This window comes from Canis lupus, chromosome 2 (assembly GCF_011100685.1).
Source record: "Canis lupus familiaris isolate Mischka breed German Shepherd chromosome 2, alternate assembly UU_Cfam_GSD_1.0, whole genome shotgun sequence".
Taxonomy (NCBI): Eukaryota; Metazoa; Chordata; class Mammalia; order Carnivora; family Canidae; genus Canis; species Canis lupus.
This window is the reverse complement of record NC_049223.1, coordinates 40,431,024-40,452,012: the sequence shown is the minus strand read 5'-3', so window position 1 is coordinate 40,452,012 and position 20,989 is coordinate 40,431,024. Positions and strand designations below refer to the sequence as shown.

Sequence of the window (20,989 nt, the reverse complement as noted above, 5' to 3'; positions counted from 1 at the left end):
CAAAGGCAAGCAGACAGGTGCAATCAAGCTCTTAATCTCTTCTCTTTTAACACTCCAGGCTGCTCTTTAGTTTTGCTTTCATTCATCCATTTATTTATTCTTTGATTCATTCAGGCATTCAACATTATTATTCCAGGGCATTATTGTGTGGTAGGCTCTGCATTATGTATAGATATAGCAGTAAATCCACAGGCTCTGCTCCCAAAGATCTCATAGGAAAAAAGACAATGATTCCCAGGAGCTATGAGGTAACAGCGGAAGAGCATGAACCTCAGTCTACATTTAGGAAGCTTGTGGAGTAAAAGGTGAAGATGAGAAAGAAGAAAAACTGTGAACAGAGGTCCAGGGGCAAAGGAATGCTTGGCAAGGCCAGGAAACTTTGAGAGACTCATTGGATTTTCCAGCATAGACTGTGGGATCCTGATTGGATGAAATGAAAATGAAAGTTAAGAAGTAGGCAGGAGCCAGTCCTTAAAGAGTTTTTAAAGCTGTGTTAAGGGTCTTGTTTCCAACACCCCCCCCCCCCCCGCCCTTAAAGACTCAGGGGAAGCCACTCAGTAAGTTAAGCAGGGCACTTGGCATAATCAGACCTGTATTTCAGGATGATGGTGCTAGGAGAGCAGAAGATTTGCTAGGGAGCTACTGCAGGAATTTCTGAGAGGTAATGGCCCAAGTTAAACTGGTGGTAACATGAATGGATAGATGGGGACAGATTTTATGGTTGTCAGGGAACTGGAATTAATAGGATTTGAATAGATGTAGGGTAGAGGGAAAGGTGTTAAAAATGTCTTTTGGGTTTCTGGTTTGGACAAGTAGGTGGACAGTGAGTACTACTCAAAAGATAGAAAACACAGAAAAATGAGTGAGTTTCTTACTCTGTGTATTTCTTCTCATTTTAATCATCTTGTAGTGGATTGCCTACACTACACTAAGAACTACATCCCTGGCACAGAGAAGATGTTCAGTAAACATCAGCAATTATTTTTTGTGGAATTCCATAGAAGCAGTTAACACACTGAAATTAGGAGACAATGCAGTTACCAAGCATGTCAGAGAAGACATCACAGGGCAATTGAACTGGGCCCTATTGAGTAACAGATCACCAGAGCATAAATGGAGGGATGAGTGGTTGACAACATCCTCAGCAGAGAGCACAGCAGATACAGAGCTCAAAATCTTTCAAGAAACTTGAAATGGCCCACTGCTCCTGGAGCATGGGTCTTGGGAAGGGTATGGCAATAAATGGACTAGGAACTTAGAGATTATGGAAGCTCCATAAACCAAGCTGGAGTTTGTTTGTCATCCCACTGGCCAGCTTTGGCCAAAGGTTTACTATAGAATACAAATTTCTTATAGAATGTTAATATGGCCAAACTTACATGGAAAATTCTGGTTTATACAAAGTTAAATTAACTTCCTTATTACAGGACTTCTCAGAGCTTTTTAATGTGTTTTGTAAACATACAACAGAGGCATATATCATGATTCTATTTTTTTCTCAAATTCCACACCTCTTTTCCCAGAAAAGATTAACACCTCAAAAGACACTGACAGTTCGGTGCCCTCAGGTTTTGGAATGGGGAGCCACGTAAGGGTTTAGAACAATTAGAGGATCAGATCTATGAGTTATAAAGAACATGTTCACTTAGAGAGGAGGATGGATTGGAAGAGGTAAAGTCTAAACACCTGATGACTTTAAGAAGTTAAATGAGAAAGATCACAAATTCAAGTAGGAGTCAGCAGTGAAAGGGACACGTAGGTGCTTGCACAAGTGTGTATGTGTGTTCACTTAGAGCAAAAACCACTTGTTGTTTGTAGAACCTGGGGAAGCCTTTATCACACACACACAAAAAGTCATGAAGCTCTTCATCAACATGAGAAATTCTTTTTTTTTAACATGAGAAATTCTTATTCCAAAAATCTTTTGTATTTGTGATGCCTTTCGACCCTCCCATCATCCTGTGAAAGACATTTAAAATCAGTTTCCCAAGGCAAATATCAGAGAAGAGACTTGGCCACAGTTCTGGAACTGGTGAAAAGGCATCACAAATGGCTCTTTGCATTCTATCACGTTCCCTCTAAGCAAAGACTTGAGCTACAGTTTGAAAGGTATGTAGGATTTGTATAGGTTGAAAAATAAGCAACAACTTCTTAGGTAGTAGGAAAAATACAAGAAAAAATACAGAAGCAGAAATACACATGACACACAGGAAGTACCAATCTGCTGCAGGCTGGAATCTCTCTGTGAGTAGCCCCCCACCACCATCCTTCAGGGCAGGGCGGGCTTCATGGATGTGTAACGTGCAGATGCACAGAGCCCCATGCTTGAAATCAGTGCTCTGCTGTCAGTCTTGAAGTCCTGAATACTTTTCCAACAAAGGACCCCATGTTTCTATTTTGGATTGGGCCCACAAATTATGTAGCTAGTCCTGCTTCAGACCTCAGAATCGGTGTTTTAATTGTCCATTTTACATTTGGGGGCTGCTCTCAGCTAGGTGCCTCTAAACTCTCACATTGCGGTTAGTCAACCCTGGATTAGTCTTATTTGCACGTGAATTTCAGCATTTATCTCTGCAATCCAGCTGTGTTGTTACCAACGCCTAAGAAGCCTGGTGCTGAGCACATAGTAGGCAGGTAGAAAATGTTTGATGTTGAATGAACATATGCCTCCCTGATGAGCCCACTGACATAAACAGTGTGATACTCCCTTGTAATGAAATCCTGGCTTTGAGTGCACCTAAGAAAGGGGTGGGGTGGGAGGAGAAGAAGCTGCCAAAACAATTCAAGAATGAGAACTAGAAAAGTGAATAAATCTGGCATCCACGTGGACAAAAACAGAGCATATAATCCTGACAGTGTGCAGTGCTTCTACTGCTAGCTAACACTGATTGGGTGGGGGTTATGTGCTGCAGGCTGTTGTAAATATTTTATACCTATTAACCCATTTAATATTTATAGCAACCTTATGAAGTAGATACTACTATGATCACTATTTTGCCACTGACATTTAAAGCACACAGTGATTAAGTAAGTTGCCCAAGATTATACTGCTAGGAAATATCAGAGGCAGGTTTTGAACTTAAGCAGTCTGTTTCTCAAAAATCATGTGTTTGACCATTTGCCTCTTACACTTTGCTGACCCATCTCAGAAAGGAGTCTCACATCTGGCCTTACAGCATTATTATTAAGTGCTATATATGTGAGAGCTATTATTATTCTCCATATAAAAATATGCATGGGAGGTGATGGCACTGTAATTCTAAGCTTGTATTTAATTTTGGATCTTTTTTTTGGTCCCAGGTTCCTCGGCCCCCCTTTCCTTTTCCTGTGCATGAAATAGACACAGTGAGTCAGCATTTGGAAGCAGAACGTGCTCTAAACTATGTTGTTGTTTTTTTTTCCTGGGGAAAGAGTCCAAACCTTCATCAAACTCTCAAAAGGATCTGTGACTTTGACCCTAAAATGTTAAAGTCACTGCTCAGGGCCCGTACTCCTTTTCAGATGTAAATTCATAAACTTGGATTATCATACTTTATTCATCCTTATAGCCCTGTCAGATGCCAAATGGAAATTACAGAGGTCTCTATCTGAAACATGTTTAATATCATTATTTTCACTCTGTATTTATCCTATAAATATTTATTGAGCTTTAAAACATATACAGACTTGCTTACAAGTTCAAGGTCCATCTGATTCTTGAATTCGGCTTCTTTGTCTTATCTCATGGCCGTAGTCACGACTAGGGTATTAACCTTGTCTGTGTAACACTTCGAACTTATCAAAATGTTTTCCCACATGATGAAGTTAAGTTTATCATGTGATATATCTTGTAGCTTCCCAAAATGCCTATACTTAGAAGTTTTCTTCCAAAGAAGGAGAAAATGGGAGAACGTGGTTGTGGAGGTAGAGGGTGATAACTGCTGCTTCTCTACATGAGCATAAAGGCTTCCTTCTTAGACTTCTGTGGCTGAGGTTCAGAAGGACTGATGCAACCTCTCCTGCAGCTCCACCTGGCCCACCTTTTCAGGCTGGAAAAATGGAGACAATGAGAATGAAGGAGAGCATGGAGCCTTTAGGGATGGCCCCCATAACTTTTGGAAGACAGTAATAGTAAATTCTCCCCTTCATAGTGACCTCAGAGCTCTGGAGAGTGAAGCCAACTTAATTTCCAACAACTTTTCTGTTCACCCTCTTAAGACAAAGCAGTATGTTGAGGAAAAAAGTTAAGAAGAGTCATTGTAGAGGGATAAGCATGGGAGCCAGGACACCAGGGTCCAAGTTCTCAGTCTGTTGCTGGGGGATCTGGGCAATTTGTTCTTTGCACAAGGCTTCAGTTTTCTCCTCAGCAAAATGGTAGGCTAGACCTAATGATCTGTAAGCCACCTTTAATACGAGACTTGCTTGGTAGTTGTTTAGTCTTACCTACAGTTAACCAAACTAAAAAGTTTAAGAGCAGAGTTCCCAAGACTGTCCTCACTTCTGGCATCAACTGAGAATTGGGGGGGGGGGGGGTTCCAAAATTATCCTCGGTTTTAATAATTTGCTAGGATTCACAGAACTCACAAAAAGCTATTATATTTTGGTTGCAATTTATAATAAGGAAGGGATACAGGTTAAAAGTAGCCATGGAGGGCACCTGGGAAGCTCAGTGGTTGAGCATCTGCCTTTGGCTCAGGTCTGGGGACTGAGTCCCACATTGGACTCCCCACGGGGAGCCTGCTTCTCCCTCTGCCTATGGCTCTGCCTCTCTCTCTCTGTCTCTCATAAATAAATAAATTTTAAAAAAATCTTTTTTTACAAAGTAGCCAAAGAAGGGGTGCCTGAGTAGCTCAGTCAGTTTAGTATCTGACTGTTGATTTCAGCTCAGGTTGCAACCTCAGGGTTGTGAGATCAAGCCTTGCATCCGGGAGGGGTGTGGGGGGTGGGGGGAGTCTGCTTGCAATTCTCTCACCCTCTCCCTTTACCCCTCCCTACCCCTGCCCTCTCTCTCTCTTTTTCAAATAAATAAATAAATCTTAAAAAAAAAAAAAAAGTAGCCAAAGGAACAGATGTATAGATCAGAGTCAGGGAGGGTTCCAAACTGAGTTTGTCTTCAGGGCACACACATTAACCCCTCTCCACTGATGTATGATAACACATACAGAGTACTGCTAACCAGAAAAGCTTAACTAAGCCTGGTGTTCAGAGGTTTTATTGGAGTCAATTACGTAAGCATGATTGATTGATTAATCGATTGCCCATATGGTTGAACTCCATCACCAGGTCAACCAACGGCTCATGACCCAAATCCTCCACCCTAAATCACATGGTCTTTCTGGTGTGGCCAGTCCCCGCAGTTAAACTGTTGAATGTGGCAACCTCTGCCCTAAACAAAGACATGGTTATCAGGTCTGACATATGTTACTGCCCAGAAGCCTAGGGCAAAAGCCAGGCCTCTCTTTGGGCAAGGCCAAAATTTTTACTATATAAGCTTCCTAGATTTATTGTTCATTAAGATTCCCTCCTGATAGACTTTCATTATTACGCAAACACACATTGACTCTTTCATTCTTTCAACAAGGCTTTAGAGTAACCAGTCTGTGCCAGGCACTGTTATAGGTGCCAGATATAGAGCAAGGAACAAAAACATTCCTGTCTCCCTGGAAATTAGGTTCTACCGACCTAATAACCAAAGCCAAATAAATAGGAACTGTCAGGCAGCAGTACAGGGGTGGAGAGTGCTGGGAACAAGGGGTGCTATTTTATTTTCTGTGATCAAAGAAAAAAAGGTATCTCACAAAAATGATAACTGGAGTAGAACCCAGAATGAAGCCAAACACTGAGCTCTGCTGTTGCCTGAAGGCAGGCACTTAGCACAGAGAGAACAGCAGATGCAGGGGGCCTGGGATGGGCGTGCTCTTCCTAGTGTGTCCCCGTAAACAATAAGGATGCCACTGTGTCTATGAGCGAAGGGAGTTGAAAGAAGAGTTGGTGGTGCTTCAGGTAAGGAGCAGAAAGAAAAAAAATGACAGAGCTGGAGCTGGAGCCAAATCTTTCCAGCATTTTAAGAAAGTTTTACTTTGAATGTGTAGGAAGCCAATAAAGGGCTTTGAGCAGAAAAGTGACATGAAGTGATTTGCATTTAAAAGGACCATTCTGCTTGCTGCATAGAAACCATTCTGTAGGGGGCGAAGAAGGGATCACAGGCTCCTCAGAGTCTTGAAACAGTCATGGTGATCTTAGATGGTAGCTGGCACTTGGTAGCAGCAGCGGAGGTGGTGAGAAGTGGTTGGGTTCTGGATGAATTCTGAAGTTGGAGCTGGCAGGATCTGTTGATGGACTGGAAGGAGGTGGGAAATGAGAGAGGAACCAAGCAACAGGAAGGCGGAGCGCGTATGGGGGAGTGGGCTCTAGGGATTGAGGTGCCTTGTAGACAGTAAAATGCCATGTCTCCTGTGAGTAATACTAGTGTGTGGTCAGAGGAGAGATTTGTGCTCAAAATCCAAGTGTGGGGTTTAGTCATCGTGTGAGAGCCAAGCTGTGAGACTGGATGAGGTTCCCCTGGCATGGGACTGTGGCTAGAGAAATCTAAGAACTTGGAACTCTAGGGTGTGTAGACATTTCAGACATCAAGCAGGGAGGAGGAACCAGCATGTGCCCAGTGGAAGGAGCATGCACCGAGGTAGCAGGAGGATCAGGAGAGAGTGGCGCCTGGGAAATCAGTAAGGAGAGTGTGTGAGGTAGGAGGAAGTGCTCATGCACACAAAAAACTGTTTACATGTTTGTGTTAGAGCTAATGGTATATCTAATTTACTAAATCTTCAGAAATTGATCTGTTGATCATGTGACCACAAAGTCCTAATCTCTAATTCAGTCTAAAAGAACGAATCATTCTCAGCCAAACTCCTGTCACTGTATCTTTAAATTTCTCCAGCTTTAGTGGCCATAAGAGAGTCCAGATATCCAGCTGTGGAAGTCCTTTTTTTGGCAGTGACATCTGGCAACTTGGCTCCTTCTCCTACCTGGAATTGAAGCCATAGGCTCAAACTAAACAGTTGGCCTCTAAGAGTGATAACTATTACAGTGGCTGAATTACACTTTTCCTGATACCTATTATGGATTGTTAAATGGTGTCATTTTAGCACTTTCAGAAGCTGGTTCTTTTTTCCTCTATTATTTCAGCTTTACACGTTTTAGGGGAAAATGCAGATTGAGTTCATTTGTACTATTACATTTAATATATATGTAAATAGGGATCCCTGGGTGGCGCAGCGGTTTAGCGCCTGCCTTTGGCCCAGGGCGCGATCCTGGAGACCCGGGATCGAATCCCACGTCGGGCCCCCGGTGCATGGAGCCTGCTTCTCCCTCTGCCTATGTCTCTGCCTCTCTCTCTCTCTCTCTCTCTGTGTGACTATCATAAATAAATAAATAAATATATGTAAATATATGTGCATGTGTCTATATCTGTTTTTTCTTAAGATTTTATTATTTATTCATGAGAGACACAGAGCGAGGCAGAGATGTAGGCAGAGGGAGAAGCAGGCTCCCTGTGGGGACCTGAGGACCCCATAGCCTCTCCCCATGACCCGGGGATCATGAGGATCATGACCTGAGCCAAAGGCGAAGCTCAACCACTGAGCCACCCAGGCTGTATTTGTTTTCTTATTCAGTCTATTGTTTTAAACATAATTGTGAGGTTCACTGTATTAAGGTTGCTTAGTTTGGTTTTAGTTAGTTTTGGATCTTGTTCAAGTCCTTAGTAGATAAAAATTCCTCTCTGAAAAAGTATGACAAAACACATTATGTGAATGGAATAAACTTTTTTGAAAAGTTTCTCTATACCAGTGCCATGGCCACTAGACACAGAGGTTATTGAGCCCTAGAAATGTGGCTAGTTCTGAGAGATACTGGACGTGTAAACTACACAGCAGATTTCAGAGACTTGCGGTGAAAGAAAAAGAGTATAAATAGATTGGTAACAATTTTATATTTATGTTGAAATCATAATATTTTTGATATATTAAAGAAAATATTTTCTTCTAAAACTTTTTAAAACATTTAAAAATATTATTAAAATTATTTCATTTGTTTATTTTCACTTGCTAATGTAGTAACTTAAAAATTTTACAATTACAAACATGGCCAGCATTACATTTCTATTGGACAGAGCTGTTGTTCCGTGCATTTGGTAGCATATACATTTGTATCTGTGTCTCAATTTCTTCATGTGCAAAAAATGATTTTTGACCTTTCCAATACAAGGTTTCATCCAAAAAAAAGTTTCATAACATTAAAAAAAAAAAAAAAACCTTTGGGGCACCTGAGTGGTTCAGTTCTTTAAGTGTCCAACTCTAGATTTCAGCCCAAGTCATGATCTCAGGGTGGTGAGATCGAGCCCTGCGTTGGGGCTCTGCACTAGGCATGGAGTCAACTTAAGATTCTCTTTTTCTCCCTCTCCCTTTGCCCCTCCCCTCAAAAAAATACTTCAAAAATATTCTTATTACAAAAATAAGACATTCTAAATTTTCTTTGACAACAATATGAACAAAGATAACCACTGAATAGTATTTTTATATATTGATTTTGACATGCACACATTTTTTTAACTGAGAAAAGAGAAACCAGTTTTTTGACTTTTTAATTAAAACAACGTAACAGAAGCATCTATCCTTGTCATTACATACCTTTATATTTTTTCTGTACTCATATTAGCCTGAAGGACATATCCTACTCCAAGAAGTAACAGTGGCTTCTGATAGCACAGAATTTTTAAAATCCTTAATAACAGCTTTATTGAGATACTATACCATAAAAATTTACTTTTTAAAAGTAGACGATTCAGTGGTGGTTAGTATATTCAGAATTATGCAACTCTTGCCCTTATCTCATTTAGAACTTTTTCATCACTCCAAAAAGAAACCTCCAAATCCATATGCATTCACCTCCATTCCCCCACCCAGCCCCTGGCAAACTAATCTACTTTCTGCTCTATGGATTTGCCCATTCTGAACATTTCACATAAATCATATAATATGTAGTCTTTTGTGACTGGCTTCTTTCACTTAGTATATTTTCTTTCTTTTTTTTTTTTTACTTAGTATATTTTCAAGGTTGATCCATGTTGTAGCATGTATCAGTATATCATTCCTTTTTATAGCTGAATGATAATCCATTGTGTGGATATATCACATTTTATCCACTTATTAGTTGATGACCATTTGGGTTGTTTCCACTTTGGGGCTATTCTGAATAATGCACCATCATGAATATTCATATACAGGTCTTGGCATGAAGATGGGTTTTCAATTCTATTGGGTGTATACCTAGAAGGGAAACTGCTGTGTCATATGTAGTGTTTCACATTTTGAGGAACTGTCAAACTATTCATGGATGGACCATTGTACAACTGCACAAGCAATGTGTAAAAGTTCCAGTTTTGCCACACCCTCACCAACACAGTAGTAAGTGGTTTTCAACTGAGAGGATAATATTCATTCCTAAGAGAGACAAATTGGAATCTAGTAGTGCATGCTTTCCAAAAAAAGTGACCTCAACCTACCCCAACACACACACACACACACACACACACACACACACAGTGCCAGGCTCCTATTTGTTTGATTTCAGATATATTATTTATCTCTATTACCCTCAGTCCAATGGAGGTAGCAATAGTACTTTCCTTATAAGGGTTGCTGTTAGAATTAAATTAGATAATGCTAGGAAAACCCCTTGCACAGCACCTAGTACAAGTGTTAGCTACTAATATTTTATCAATGGCTCAATACCTTCCCATTATATGTACACACCATGATTTGCCTAGCCAGTTCTACTGTTGCACATTTGGGTTATTTCTGTTTTTTCATGATTCTAAACAATGCTCTGAGAAATAACCTTAAATTTTTGTCTATATCTGTAATTATTTTCTTAGGATAGATTCTGTAAAGTATAATTTCTTGGTGCCTCTTAAAGAAATTTGAAAGATATTTCCCCATATATATTCTCATTTAAATTATATGAAATTTTAAGAAATGTAATCAGGAACTAGACAATACCCCTTGAGTATTACCAAAGTGGTTTTGTAACGCCTCACCTTATACCAAACAAATATAATGCAAATTAAAACTACCTTGAGTAAGATAGCCTAAATTTAACTCTAAAACCACTGAATGAGAAAAGGTACAAGAGGATATTTTCTCTCAGGCTCTTGTATCTAGACTCTTGGATTTTTGTTCCTCTTCTCCCATTGAATCCTAAGGAGACATGTTGGATCCTAAGAGCTATCAATGAAATCAGTGGATGTTGTTTTGCATTTAGGCAAATCCAGGGCAAAAGTAAAGAGACGGTAGAGCTTGAACAGTAGAAAAGGATGATTCATCTAGAATAGGCATGCACCTGACATTCCTCATGTCATCAGGTCCCCTATGGGGCAGTCTCTTCCACTTCTACCATGGCAATTGCATATCCAGCCTGGCAAGGATCAAACAAAGGCACCAGGTTTCCTCTGATGGATATGCGAAAGCTTCATGGTCAAGGTAGGATTTTAAGAGTCATTTAGCATAATGGCTCAAGTGTGGTTAGGTGGTGGGATACTTTGGAATTTGACACAGTTTGGGAAATTTAGTGTTGAGAATTGGAAGGAACTTTGCGTAGATTACAGGGGTGAGAAGGAAGATAAATCAGCAAGTATTGCATTTCTACTGGTGTGCTGCTAAATGTTTAACAGTTGGCTCTCAAAGCAAACAAAAAAACCCAAAGCCCTGATTTATATAGGGTTTCTTTTTAATTTCCATGATATAAATATCCCACCATAGCAGATTTCAGATTTTAAGCTACCAACATGATGTCCCTCACAGCAGAGCTGGAAATAGCTGTGTATAATCGGCACGTTGGGCTCTCAATAGCCAGTACATAGCAGCTCCAGCATACCACTGTTTCTTTGCATAAATTACTGTACTTGGATAATTGAAGGCACATTTTACTCTGTGAAATCCATTAAGTATGCAGGATCTAGATTTAATACAACATTTGAAGAGCGAGATGTTTTGTTTTCTTTCCCTAGGTTAAATGCCATGTTAAAGGTTCACTCATGTGGGGTATTACATTTTGTAGTGTGCACAAAAAGGAATGGCTAATCTTGCTAGAAACTCTAGAGGTTGCCCACTGAGCAGTCAACACATAAACCCCCTCAGAGAGATAGTTGTACATTCAGTGCTTAGTGATCCTAGAGAGGGATTTCGTATGATTCCACAACAGAGAAACATGATTAGGTCTGCACGTAAATAGGGTAATCCTAGTTCCACAGGACTTATAAAGGCGTATAAAGGGCTTTTTGCAGGATGGTAAAATTTCATGTATCCAGTTTCTAGTTGCTTATTAGGACAGACCGATAGGTAGTAAAACTCGGGTTTCTAAGTCACTTTTATTCACATAGTTGATCCACTTGTGGTACGTCTCTCCATTTTCCTACTGGTGGAGACTCACAGGAGCCACGGCTAGGGAGGAGAAATGATGTTTTACCATGAAGCATTTAGCTGTTTCTGAAACCACTCAACAACACTGTCCAGTAGTTTCTATTATTTTCTTCAATTTTGCAAATACAGAGGCCCAGGGGTGTTAAATTACTTGCCAAAGGTCAAACCAGGACTAACACCTAAGGCCTATATTAAGAATCTCCAGGCTGGCTTAGGTCAAAGGTTTTAATAAAATTGTAGATATTTAATGTGTTAATTGGATAGGATGACCTGAAAGATTCCAGTGTAAGCAGCACTAACCTAACTGGGTGAGGGTATGTGACAGTACAGGGGGAAGAGGACCATGACAAAGGTCCACAAAAAAAAGGAACGTGTCTACGTGTCATCATACTGAATCGTGTAACTTAAGAAGCCCTGTGTATTTGCCATTGGCCTTTTTGTGTGTGTGTATGTAAAGTACAGGCCTGAACTTGGTCAGCCTTTCAGAGTGTCTTCTGCTGCCCTCTTGATAGTTTATGACTCACTTCACATAAACTATAAATTAGACACTAAGTTGCATGACAGTAGAAACTGACTATTCACTTTATGCACAGATGTGGCTAAGTCTCCAGTCCTGCTCCACTGCCTGACATAGTAGGTGCTTTAATATTTGTTCATTATTGATAGTGATACTGATAATATTCAACAAGTAATAGCAGTATAGTCTTTCCAGGATTATTCAATATGTTATCTCATTAAATCCTCACAATAACTCCTTGAAGTAGATACTATTCTCCCTAATTTAGAGGTTTAAAAAATGCCTCAGAGGAACCTTGTAACTTATTCAAGGACCCAGTGATGTGTCAGAAAATCAGCTCTGCTTGCTATCAGAGCCTTAGTCCTTAACATTATGCTATAGTCTGTTGATTTATAATGCATCTGTTGCCTTTCTTTCTTTCTTTCTTTCTTTCTTTCTTTCTTTCTTTCTTTCTTTCTTTCTTTCTTTCTCTCTCTCTCTTTCTCTCTTCCTCCCTCCCTCCCTCCCTCCCTCCCTCCCTCTCTCCCTTTCTTCTTTCTTTCTTTCTTTCTTTCTTTCTTTCTTTCTTTCTTTCTTTCTTTCTTTCTTTCTTTCAGAAAGAGAGAGAGACAGAGAGGCAGAGACCTAGGCAGAGGGAGAAGCAGGCTCTATGCAAGGAGCCTAATGTGGGACTCGATCCCGGATCCCAGGATCATGCCCTGAGCCAAAGGCAGACAGACGCCCAACCGCTGAGCCACCCAGGCGTCCCACATCTGTTGTATTTCTAAGAAAGCTCATTTTATCAAAATCAGATGATAGAATTTCAGTTCTGTGGCGAAAGGGATTCTGTTTTAACTGTATCCCCAACACCAGAACACTTCTTGGCATATATTAAGTGCTCAGCAAATAGTTTTGGTACATATGCATACAGGAATGGGTAGGACAATTATTTCAATTGGAATAAAGCTTACACACTAGAAAACTACTGGCTCACCACAGGTTTTATCGTTGGGCGTGGGAGTTTTTTGGCAAGAATTTTAATAAGGATTGAGCTGCTAAACCTAAATATCACAAATATTTGTTACATTGAACAAATTCAGTAATTTACTCATTCACTGAAGAAATATTTATGTCCATTTACCAAAAATAATTGAGCACCTACTAAGCGCCAGCCATTTAGTATCAGAGATATAGTAGCAATGGTTGATAATGATAAGGAGACAACTATTACAAAATGCAGTGAGCCATGAAGAAGACCCCCCCCCCCAAAAAAAAAGATACAGAGACAGAAAATTCCAGGGGAAGACATTGTGTTACAGTCAGGTAATGCCTCAGGGAAGTAGGCATGGTTCAGTTTCCATGCTGAAGAATGCCAAGAACGGGGCACCTGGGTAGCTCAGTGTTTGAACATCTGCCTCCAGCTCAGGTTGTGATTCTGGGGTCCTAGGATTGAGTCCCGCATCAGGTTCCCCATGGGGAGCCTGCTTCTCCCTCTATGTCTCTGCCCCTCTCTCTGTGTCTCTCATGAATAAAATCTCAAAAAAAAAAAAAAAAAGAATGCCAAGAACATAAAGAAGGAACACAGGGAATGGCATGTGCACACTTCAAAGGCTTTTAGAAAGAACTTTGTTGGAGTACAGACAGAAGGTCAGCAGGTCTTCTGAGAAATGGTCTATACGGTCCTCTTACCACCACAGGATTGCACAGGGTTCTTTCACCCCCTTACCTCCTTTCTTATATATCACTGAGCCAGCAGCCTTATTTTTCTTGGTCTTGGCACAGGGTTTGCGCGTGTTCCCCATTGCTCATGGTAGAAAAGCTGAAAAAAAAAAGTTGAAACTTTGCAGTCTACTTACCCAGAATGTATCTGTTTTGCCTGTTCTGTTGCATTAATGCAGGAGGGATTTTTGCAGGCAACGTGAAGTGTGAAATTTAGTAAACCCCAGAAACTTGATCTCCAGAGAGCACACCTCCCATTGGTTACAGTGGAAAAATCTCTCAAGCACAGCCTGGCCGGCAGGGGCTGGGCCTACCCCATTCATCATGCAGCTCTGTTCCAATCTAGCCCACCTTCCAGGAGGATAAGGGGAGAATTTCCAAACACCATACCTAGGTGTCCAGTCACAAGTTAAGATCATTTCCACTGAGAGCAAAATGTCTTCTCACCACTGTGAGAGGGACTTAGCTTATTTCCCCTCTGCCCGCCCCTTCCGGATGATGCTGAACAGCAAGAGGAGCTAAACTGTGTAACTGCAGGTGAGCTGACCGCTGGAGCCCTGGTGACGGACACAGCTGCTCGTGCAGAAGAACCAGCCATGCACCGACACTGAGCAGACTACATTTGTTACCGCAATTTCATTTGTGAAATTCGAACAAACGAGCTTAATTAAGGCTTCACCACCAAACGAGAAGATGGAATCTATTGTAAGCTGAACTTCCCTTAAAAATGATATCCAAGAAGATCTCTACAGAAGATTTCGAGTCTCTTCTCCATCTGGCTCCCTGGAGGTGGGGGCGATGCCATATTCTAGCTGCCGGAAGCATCCACTCTTTGTGGAAATCTGATGGCAATTCCCAACCTCCGTTAAAAACTTGTTTTCCTATTTTTCTGAACTTCCAATACTTTCTAAATTGTGTTAGCTGAAGCATTGTATGTATATAATTAACTCACAGGTCCCTCTGGGCTCATCTAGCTCCACTTGTGGAGTTTAACTGAGCAAGACTGCGCTGATGTCTCTCCCTGTAGTGACACCCACTGCCATGAGCACCTTCTACAAGAGGAGAATGGGGGAAATGGCTTCTCCAGCTTGGCTTTTTAGTGAGTTGTGTAGCTTCATAAAGGATTTTACTGGTTTCATGACACTAGCGATCCACTTTTCTTTCAAATACAGAATCTGCAATTTGGGGGAAACGTGGGGGAAGGCGGGGGTGGGAAATTCTGTATTTTCCTCCTGGGTGAAGTAGGGAGGCAGGTCTCTTTTTCGCCTTAATTGGATCTTTGAAATCTCAGGGTAGCAGGGGCCGTCTGTGGGCACAGGGCTCCAGCGTCCGTCCCATGCTGGGAGCAAATGTCAGCGGTTCCTGCAGGGCTGAGTCTTCACGGGCAACACCTGCAGGGGGGCCTGCGGCACTTTGTCCAAAACAGAGTGCGAAGGGCCGGGGACGGTGGACCTTTTCAGGCCGACTCCTCCGTGCACCAGCTTCCAAACTCAGCCCTCTTGCTTCCCTCTGCGGTGTAGACACAGACGCCCACGGTGAGAAGGGGATGTGGACTCTGCAATGGAGGAGTCGTAGGTGCTCGCACAGAAGTTCTGGCCCCCGCTCCCCCGATTCTATTCCTAGCACAGGAGGCTTCAATTAGGCGACGGCGGCAGCCCTTCCTCCCACAGCCTCCCCTCCCTGAGGCTTCGAACCCCAGGCCTCGCCGCTGAACTGGATGGAGGGACCGAGTACCTCCTAGCGGGTGAGCGCCAGGGACCCGGAGGTGGTGTCCCTGCCTACCCACGGGGACCTGAAGCGCAGGTGTCCGGATCTAGGCAGCGAGTTAGGGGCCCGGGGGGCGGGGGCGGGGGCGGGTCGGGGTGGGGTGCGGGGGTGCGGGGCGCGAGTCGGCGGCGCCCGGGGCCGCGTGGCCCGGCTGGAGGGCGGCTGGCAGAGCGCGCGCGCCGCGCTCCCGGGACCCCCTGCCCGCCGGCCCCCGGCGCCCAGGTGCGGGCTGGCGGCCGCGTGCGCCCCACTGCAGCAGGGAGCAGCCGCAGCCTCCGCCGCGGCCACCGGCGCGGCCGGGGAAGAGTCCCGGGGCTGCTGACGCGGTGGGGAGGAGCCTCGCCTTTAATGCACCAGCCGCCTCCAGCCTCCTCCTGCAGCAGCGGCGGCGGCAGCTGCGAGCGCGCGCGTGTGGGCGTGAGGGTGAGTGCGCTGGCGCCGGCCGCGGCGCCCTGCCCCGCTCCCCGCCGCCGTCCGCGCCCCCGCCCGCCCGAGCCGCCCTCCCGGGGCCCCGGGCCCTGCTCCCCGCCGGCCCGGCCCGGCCCGAGCCCGGCCCCTGCCGCCGCGCCACCGCAGCTCGGGGCCCGAAAGGCACCATTTTGTCGCGGCCGCCCGCTCGCCCGGGGGGAGGAGGGACCTTTTTTGCATTTTGGAGCGGCTGCCAGCGTGGGGAACCTGTTGGGCTTCTCCCCAAGCCCGCTGGTGAGCGCCTGCCGGGCGGCGGGCGGCGGGCGGCGGGCGGCGGGCGGCGGGCGGGCCGGACCCCTCGGGGCTCGGCGCATCTCGGATCTCGGCCCCGGCGGCCGCCGAGCCGGGCGCAGCATCCTCGCCGGGAACCGGAGCCGGAGTGAGCGCACCGCGGGAGGAGCCGCCGCAGCCTCGGAGATCCCGAGCGGAGGAGGTGACAGCTCCATTGCCGGGTTTTTATTTTTTTCTCTCCGCCTCCCCGTCTCCTCCTCAGGCTCGGACCATGGTGCAGTCCCTCCGGCTCCCCTGCCCCCCTCTCCTGTGAGACTGGCTGCGGGGAGGGATCATGGATACTTGTCTGCCGGCTTCTGGTTCCCACGCAAGTAAGCCTGCTGTCAATGGAGGAGGACATTGATACCCGCAAAATCAACAACAGTTTCCTGCGCGACCACAGCTATGCGACCGAAGGTAACGCCAGCCCCGCCGCATTCCGCCGCTGGGGCCGGGCGCAAGTTGCGGGTCGCTGGGCTCGGCCGGCCGCGGGCGCCGAGCGGCGGAGACTCCTCCGGGGCCGGGGCCGGGGCCGGGGCCGGGGCCGGGGCGGGGGCTCGGCCCGCGGGGGCAGCGGCCGGGGCGCCCCACACCCACCCGCGCTCCGCGAGGCCAGCCCGGCGTTCAGCAGCAGGTGGACCCGGCGCCCACGGGAGTTAAAATGGCCCTCGGGGATCGGGCTTTGCAGGGTGGGGCTCCCGACCGGAAAAATGACCGCCCCCTCCCCCGAAGGCACATGTCCCCCCCCCCCTCCCGAGGTGTTTGCCGAGGTCTAGGTGGGGAGATAAGAAGGGGGCCCCGGCGGACCTCCGACCCGAGGGCCTCCCCTCCCTGCGCGGAATGATGTTGTGTCTCAGGGGCTGCGGGGAGGGCACGGCTTCATTTCCTGCCGGTCTGTGCCTCCGGCCAGGTTACCTGCTCAGACCATCGGAACCCCGAAAGGCCCTTGGCAGAAGGGCAAGCCCCTCTCCCCTTGGCAGTGCATGAGCAAGAAATAAAAAGGTAGCTGGGGAGACGGCGTTCCAGCAGCGAGCGAACGAGTCTGACACGTGGGGCGAGCGATGCGATCAGTGGGGCCTTTAAAATCACCATTATGAATTCTGCAGCAGTAGTTTCTGCTGAATCAACAGCCAGCAGAAAGCAAGAGGGTTCAGTAAGCTGGGCTTGGCCAAGAGGTGAAATTGTCGAGGCGCTCTCTCTCTCTCTCTCTCTCTCTCTCTCTGCTTGTTCTGACGTTAGCAGGCAGGCAGGGAAGTCAGCAGGTGGAATCACATTCTGCCTTTTGTGTGTGAACAGAGAGTAAGAGGCATTTTTCTTTTTCAAATGCCAAAACTTTTGCATTTTTGCCTTCATTTTCTACCTGTAGGCCCTTATCCTTAAGCCCGCATAGAAAGTGTTGCATTATCACGTTGTAATATCCACGTGAGTAAATGTGTGTGAAAATGCCTTAGGAAAACACAGCAAGGTATGTTCATTTAGGACGATTCTTGGCATTGATGGGATGCTAATATTTCTGTAGTATGTAATCAAACCAAGACTCACAGAAAAATGCGATGGGTTTGGCAAGGTAGTAAAAGAGTTCAAACTCTGAAAGAAATAGAAAGATACAATTGTGGGGGCAAAGGTAGCATCTTCTATAAACGTCCCAGTAAGTTTTAGGTTAAAAAAAATGCCTAGTGAATATATTGAAAATATATTCTTCATTCATCATCATTTTTGGAGAGCATCCAGCCTAATATGTCCATGGTGCTAGACAGATTAAGCAGACTTGTATGAGCTCTGGCGTTCAGGAGCTTAGAGGTGGCTTTTAAGAGATGTTCAGCGTGTCCCTCCCCCATGCAGGCACCATACTTGCCTATTCTTTTCATTTGCAGGATGACAGGGTGGTGATAAGATGTTCTTTCTCAGTCTCAAGTGCTTTGTCACTGACTCAGTTACCAGGTAGATTATGACTACCTGTGTAGTCTCTGTGTCTCAGCATGTCATCCAAGAGAGAAGTTGGCCTTAGGTCTATTGGTTTTTCCGGGTGATACTTCTTTCTGTTTGTGACAACAAAGAAAGAGGGCTGCCTTCGTGTTTTCTTCTAGATTGCATTATGCCTCCAAGCGCAGGCACAGGAAACTTACTGAGCTGGGAAGATGGGCAAATTGGGACCGTGTGTATAGGGGTATCATCTCCAGAATGAAGAAATGAGTTAAAATGGAATTCCTTAGTGCTTTGGGGACCCCAGGTACTGCACTGATTGTTGTTCCTGTTTTATGGCATTTTTATAGACTCTGATTTTGGTTAAAATAACTGGGTTCATGTAGTCAAAAATGAGGCATGAGTTTATAGCAGACAGCTCTATAAAATCTTTCTAAAGAGTCAGCCTCTCAGAACGTTCTGTCTCTCTCTCTCTCTCTCTCTCTCTCTCACACACACACACACACACACACACACACACACCATGCCGAAAACGAAACAAAACCTTTATTTCTTAGTATGCCTTCAAGTTTCTTTACCTGATCTTATTGACAGTCTGGGAAGAAGGAAAAAAAAAATGGAACTTGGACAATGTAAATAGCAGAAGTTGGGCAGAGCTGGAAGTTCTCCATGCTCTTAATTTGTTCATTTTAGGGAACATTCATGCAGTGGTGCTGGCCAGAAGGGCAAGAGTCCATCCTCTCTCTTCTGATGAATACCTTGGAAGTGCTGAGTACACCTTGAAAGATCACTAGATTGAAATATTAATTGTTAAAATCCTTTCTGTTGAGGGCTTGCCTCAAAAGTACCCTCCTCCTTTATTCACTTAAATCTACTTTCTCTTAAATCTGACAGTAGTGTCTAGGTACTTCTACAGATTTTGCTTTGCTTTTTGCCTTCCTTGATCTTTCGGCATTCTCCTACCTGGCCAGTTATGCCAAGGTTGTTGTTTTCTCCCTCCCACCCCTTCCCTTTCACTCTCTCTCCAAAATCTCCTTCACATTTATCTCTGAGTTTTTCTTTGCTTTGCTCAGATCATTCCACACTGCAGTATTCTATTTAAAGCTGAAAGGTTTTTGCTGTGTAGTTAGTGTGAAGGACTCTAAGCTCAATTTGCATTGTAAGTGGTAGCTGCAGGCAAGTTCAGCCAGCTAAGAGCAATGCAAATGCTAAAGGACACTTTTACCCAAGCTCTTCTCTTATTTTCTCTCCCTCTGCCCTCTCCCTTCTTCTCTCCCTTCACACTACCCCCCTCCCTCCCTTTCCCTACACCCCACCCCCCACCACGGGGAAGGAAAAAGGATGCATGATGTATATTTATTAAAGACATTTCCTATGACTCCTCTTTTTTTCTGAGCATCAAACTCACCGCCCTCCTCGATCTTTCTCTATCTTTTTCCCCTTTTTAAAGTTACCATCTTTGAGCATCTTCTATTTTCCATGTACTTGCTGAGCTTTTTAAATATAGCACTTCAGTATCTCCAAGTCCTGCTAAGTGGATGCTATTAACATTTTCAAATAAGGAAACTGGGCAACTGAAGGCCAGGGATGTTATTAATTTGTGAGGGTTACACAGATGAGGGTAATGCTTGCCTTCAGACTCAAGACTGTGGGAAATGAGTACCCTTCCACTAAGAAATTCTGCACTGCCTCATTTTCTATCCTTCAACCATTAGCTCCTGTAAGGAGGAAGACCACTGTGGTTTTATCTTTGTGTGTAAATTGTATTCCCATCTGAGGTAAAATTCTTGGCAGGGATCATTTGAACATGTGTATGTGGGATTACATATGACAAAAAATGGGGTTGGAACAAATACAGAAATAAAGTAACACAATGCTTGTACTGGATTTTTCAGATATGGAACTCTGGGGATCCTAACCAAGGCTTCCTCTCTCAAATCTCTCTGATCTATATGTGGATTTCATTCTTTATTTCAGACTTGGTAGAACGGACTAAACCCCTCTCTCCATTAGAGCAGCTTGAGAGTTTTCTATGTTAATCTTCCTACTCTTAAACGGGACCACAGACAGAATAAATATTTTTTTTCGAGCTGACTTTACAGGAATGACAATCTGGTTAGAAGAGGAAGTCAGAGAATATGTTTTAAAAGAACTACTCTGGGGGCACCTGGGTGGCTCAGTGGTTGAACATCTGCCTTTGGCTCAGGTTGTGATCTGGGGGTCCTGGGAGTTGGGAAGTCCCGGGATCCCCCACAGGGAGACTGCCTCTCCCTCTGCCTGTGTCTCTGCCTCTCTCTTTGTGTCTCTCATGAATAAATAAATAAAATCTTTTTTTAAAAAATGAAAGAACTATTCTGTTCTCAGTTTCCTTGGTTGTAAAATGGGAATAACAATAGAACTGCTGCCATAGAGGGGGAAAAATTAATACAGGAAAAGTACTCAAGACAGTGCCTGATACAAAGCTATACCTTGGTAAAATGTCCTCAGTACCTTATAGGTACATTTGCATAACACACACCTATTTTCTTTGGATTGTGTGTTGATTCTGGATGGTCTTGAGGGGAATGGCTAGTGGAGATGGGAGAGAAGTCACTAAAACCCACCAGTCTCTTCTCAGCTGGAACACCAGCAGTGGATCTTACCATGTAGTTATTTGCTTTAATGTTCTTGGTGGTTATATTCTGGCAGTAAGTAAGTTCTACTTTCTTGCAAGTATCTTTAAAAACCTATACTGTTTACACATTTTAAAGGAAGAACAAATTTACTTATTCCATGTATTATGATTATTATTATGTAATTATTGATTCATTCTGCCTTTAATTACTTCCACAAATATTAGTTGACTTTCTGCAGAGGTGATCCAGCATGGTCCAATAATACGGACATGGTATCA

At 44.3% G+C, this 20,989-nt stretch overlaps 1 protein-coding gene across 14 annotated transcripts in view; it reads left to right on the top strand.

The window, feature by feature from the left end:
- Positions 1-20,989, top strand: part of PPP2R2B (protein phosphatase 2 regulatory subunit Bbeta) — a 439,907-nt gene that overhangs the window by 158,139 nt on the left and 260,779 nt on the right. For 3 of the 14 annotated variants that reach the window (XM_038530529.1, XM_038530528.1, XM_038530530.1), the window contains one exon: positions 16,397-16,590. The exons of 8 other annotated variants lie outside the window; for them this stretch is intronic. In XM_038530529.1, the coding sequence (XP_038386457.1) occupies positions 16,397-16,590 (194 nt within the window). Of the gene's footprint in view, positions 1-15,713; positions 15,859-15,983; positions 16,138-16,396; positions 16,591-20,989 lie in introns of those variants that run through there. 3 more of the 14 variants (XM_038530534.1, XM_038530543.1, XM_038530538.1) reach the window with 3 other exon arrangements.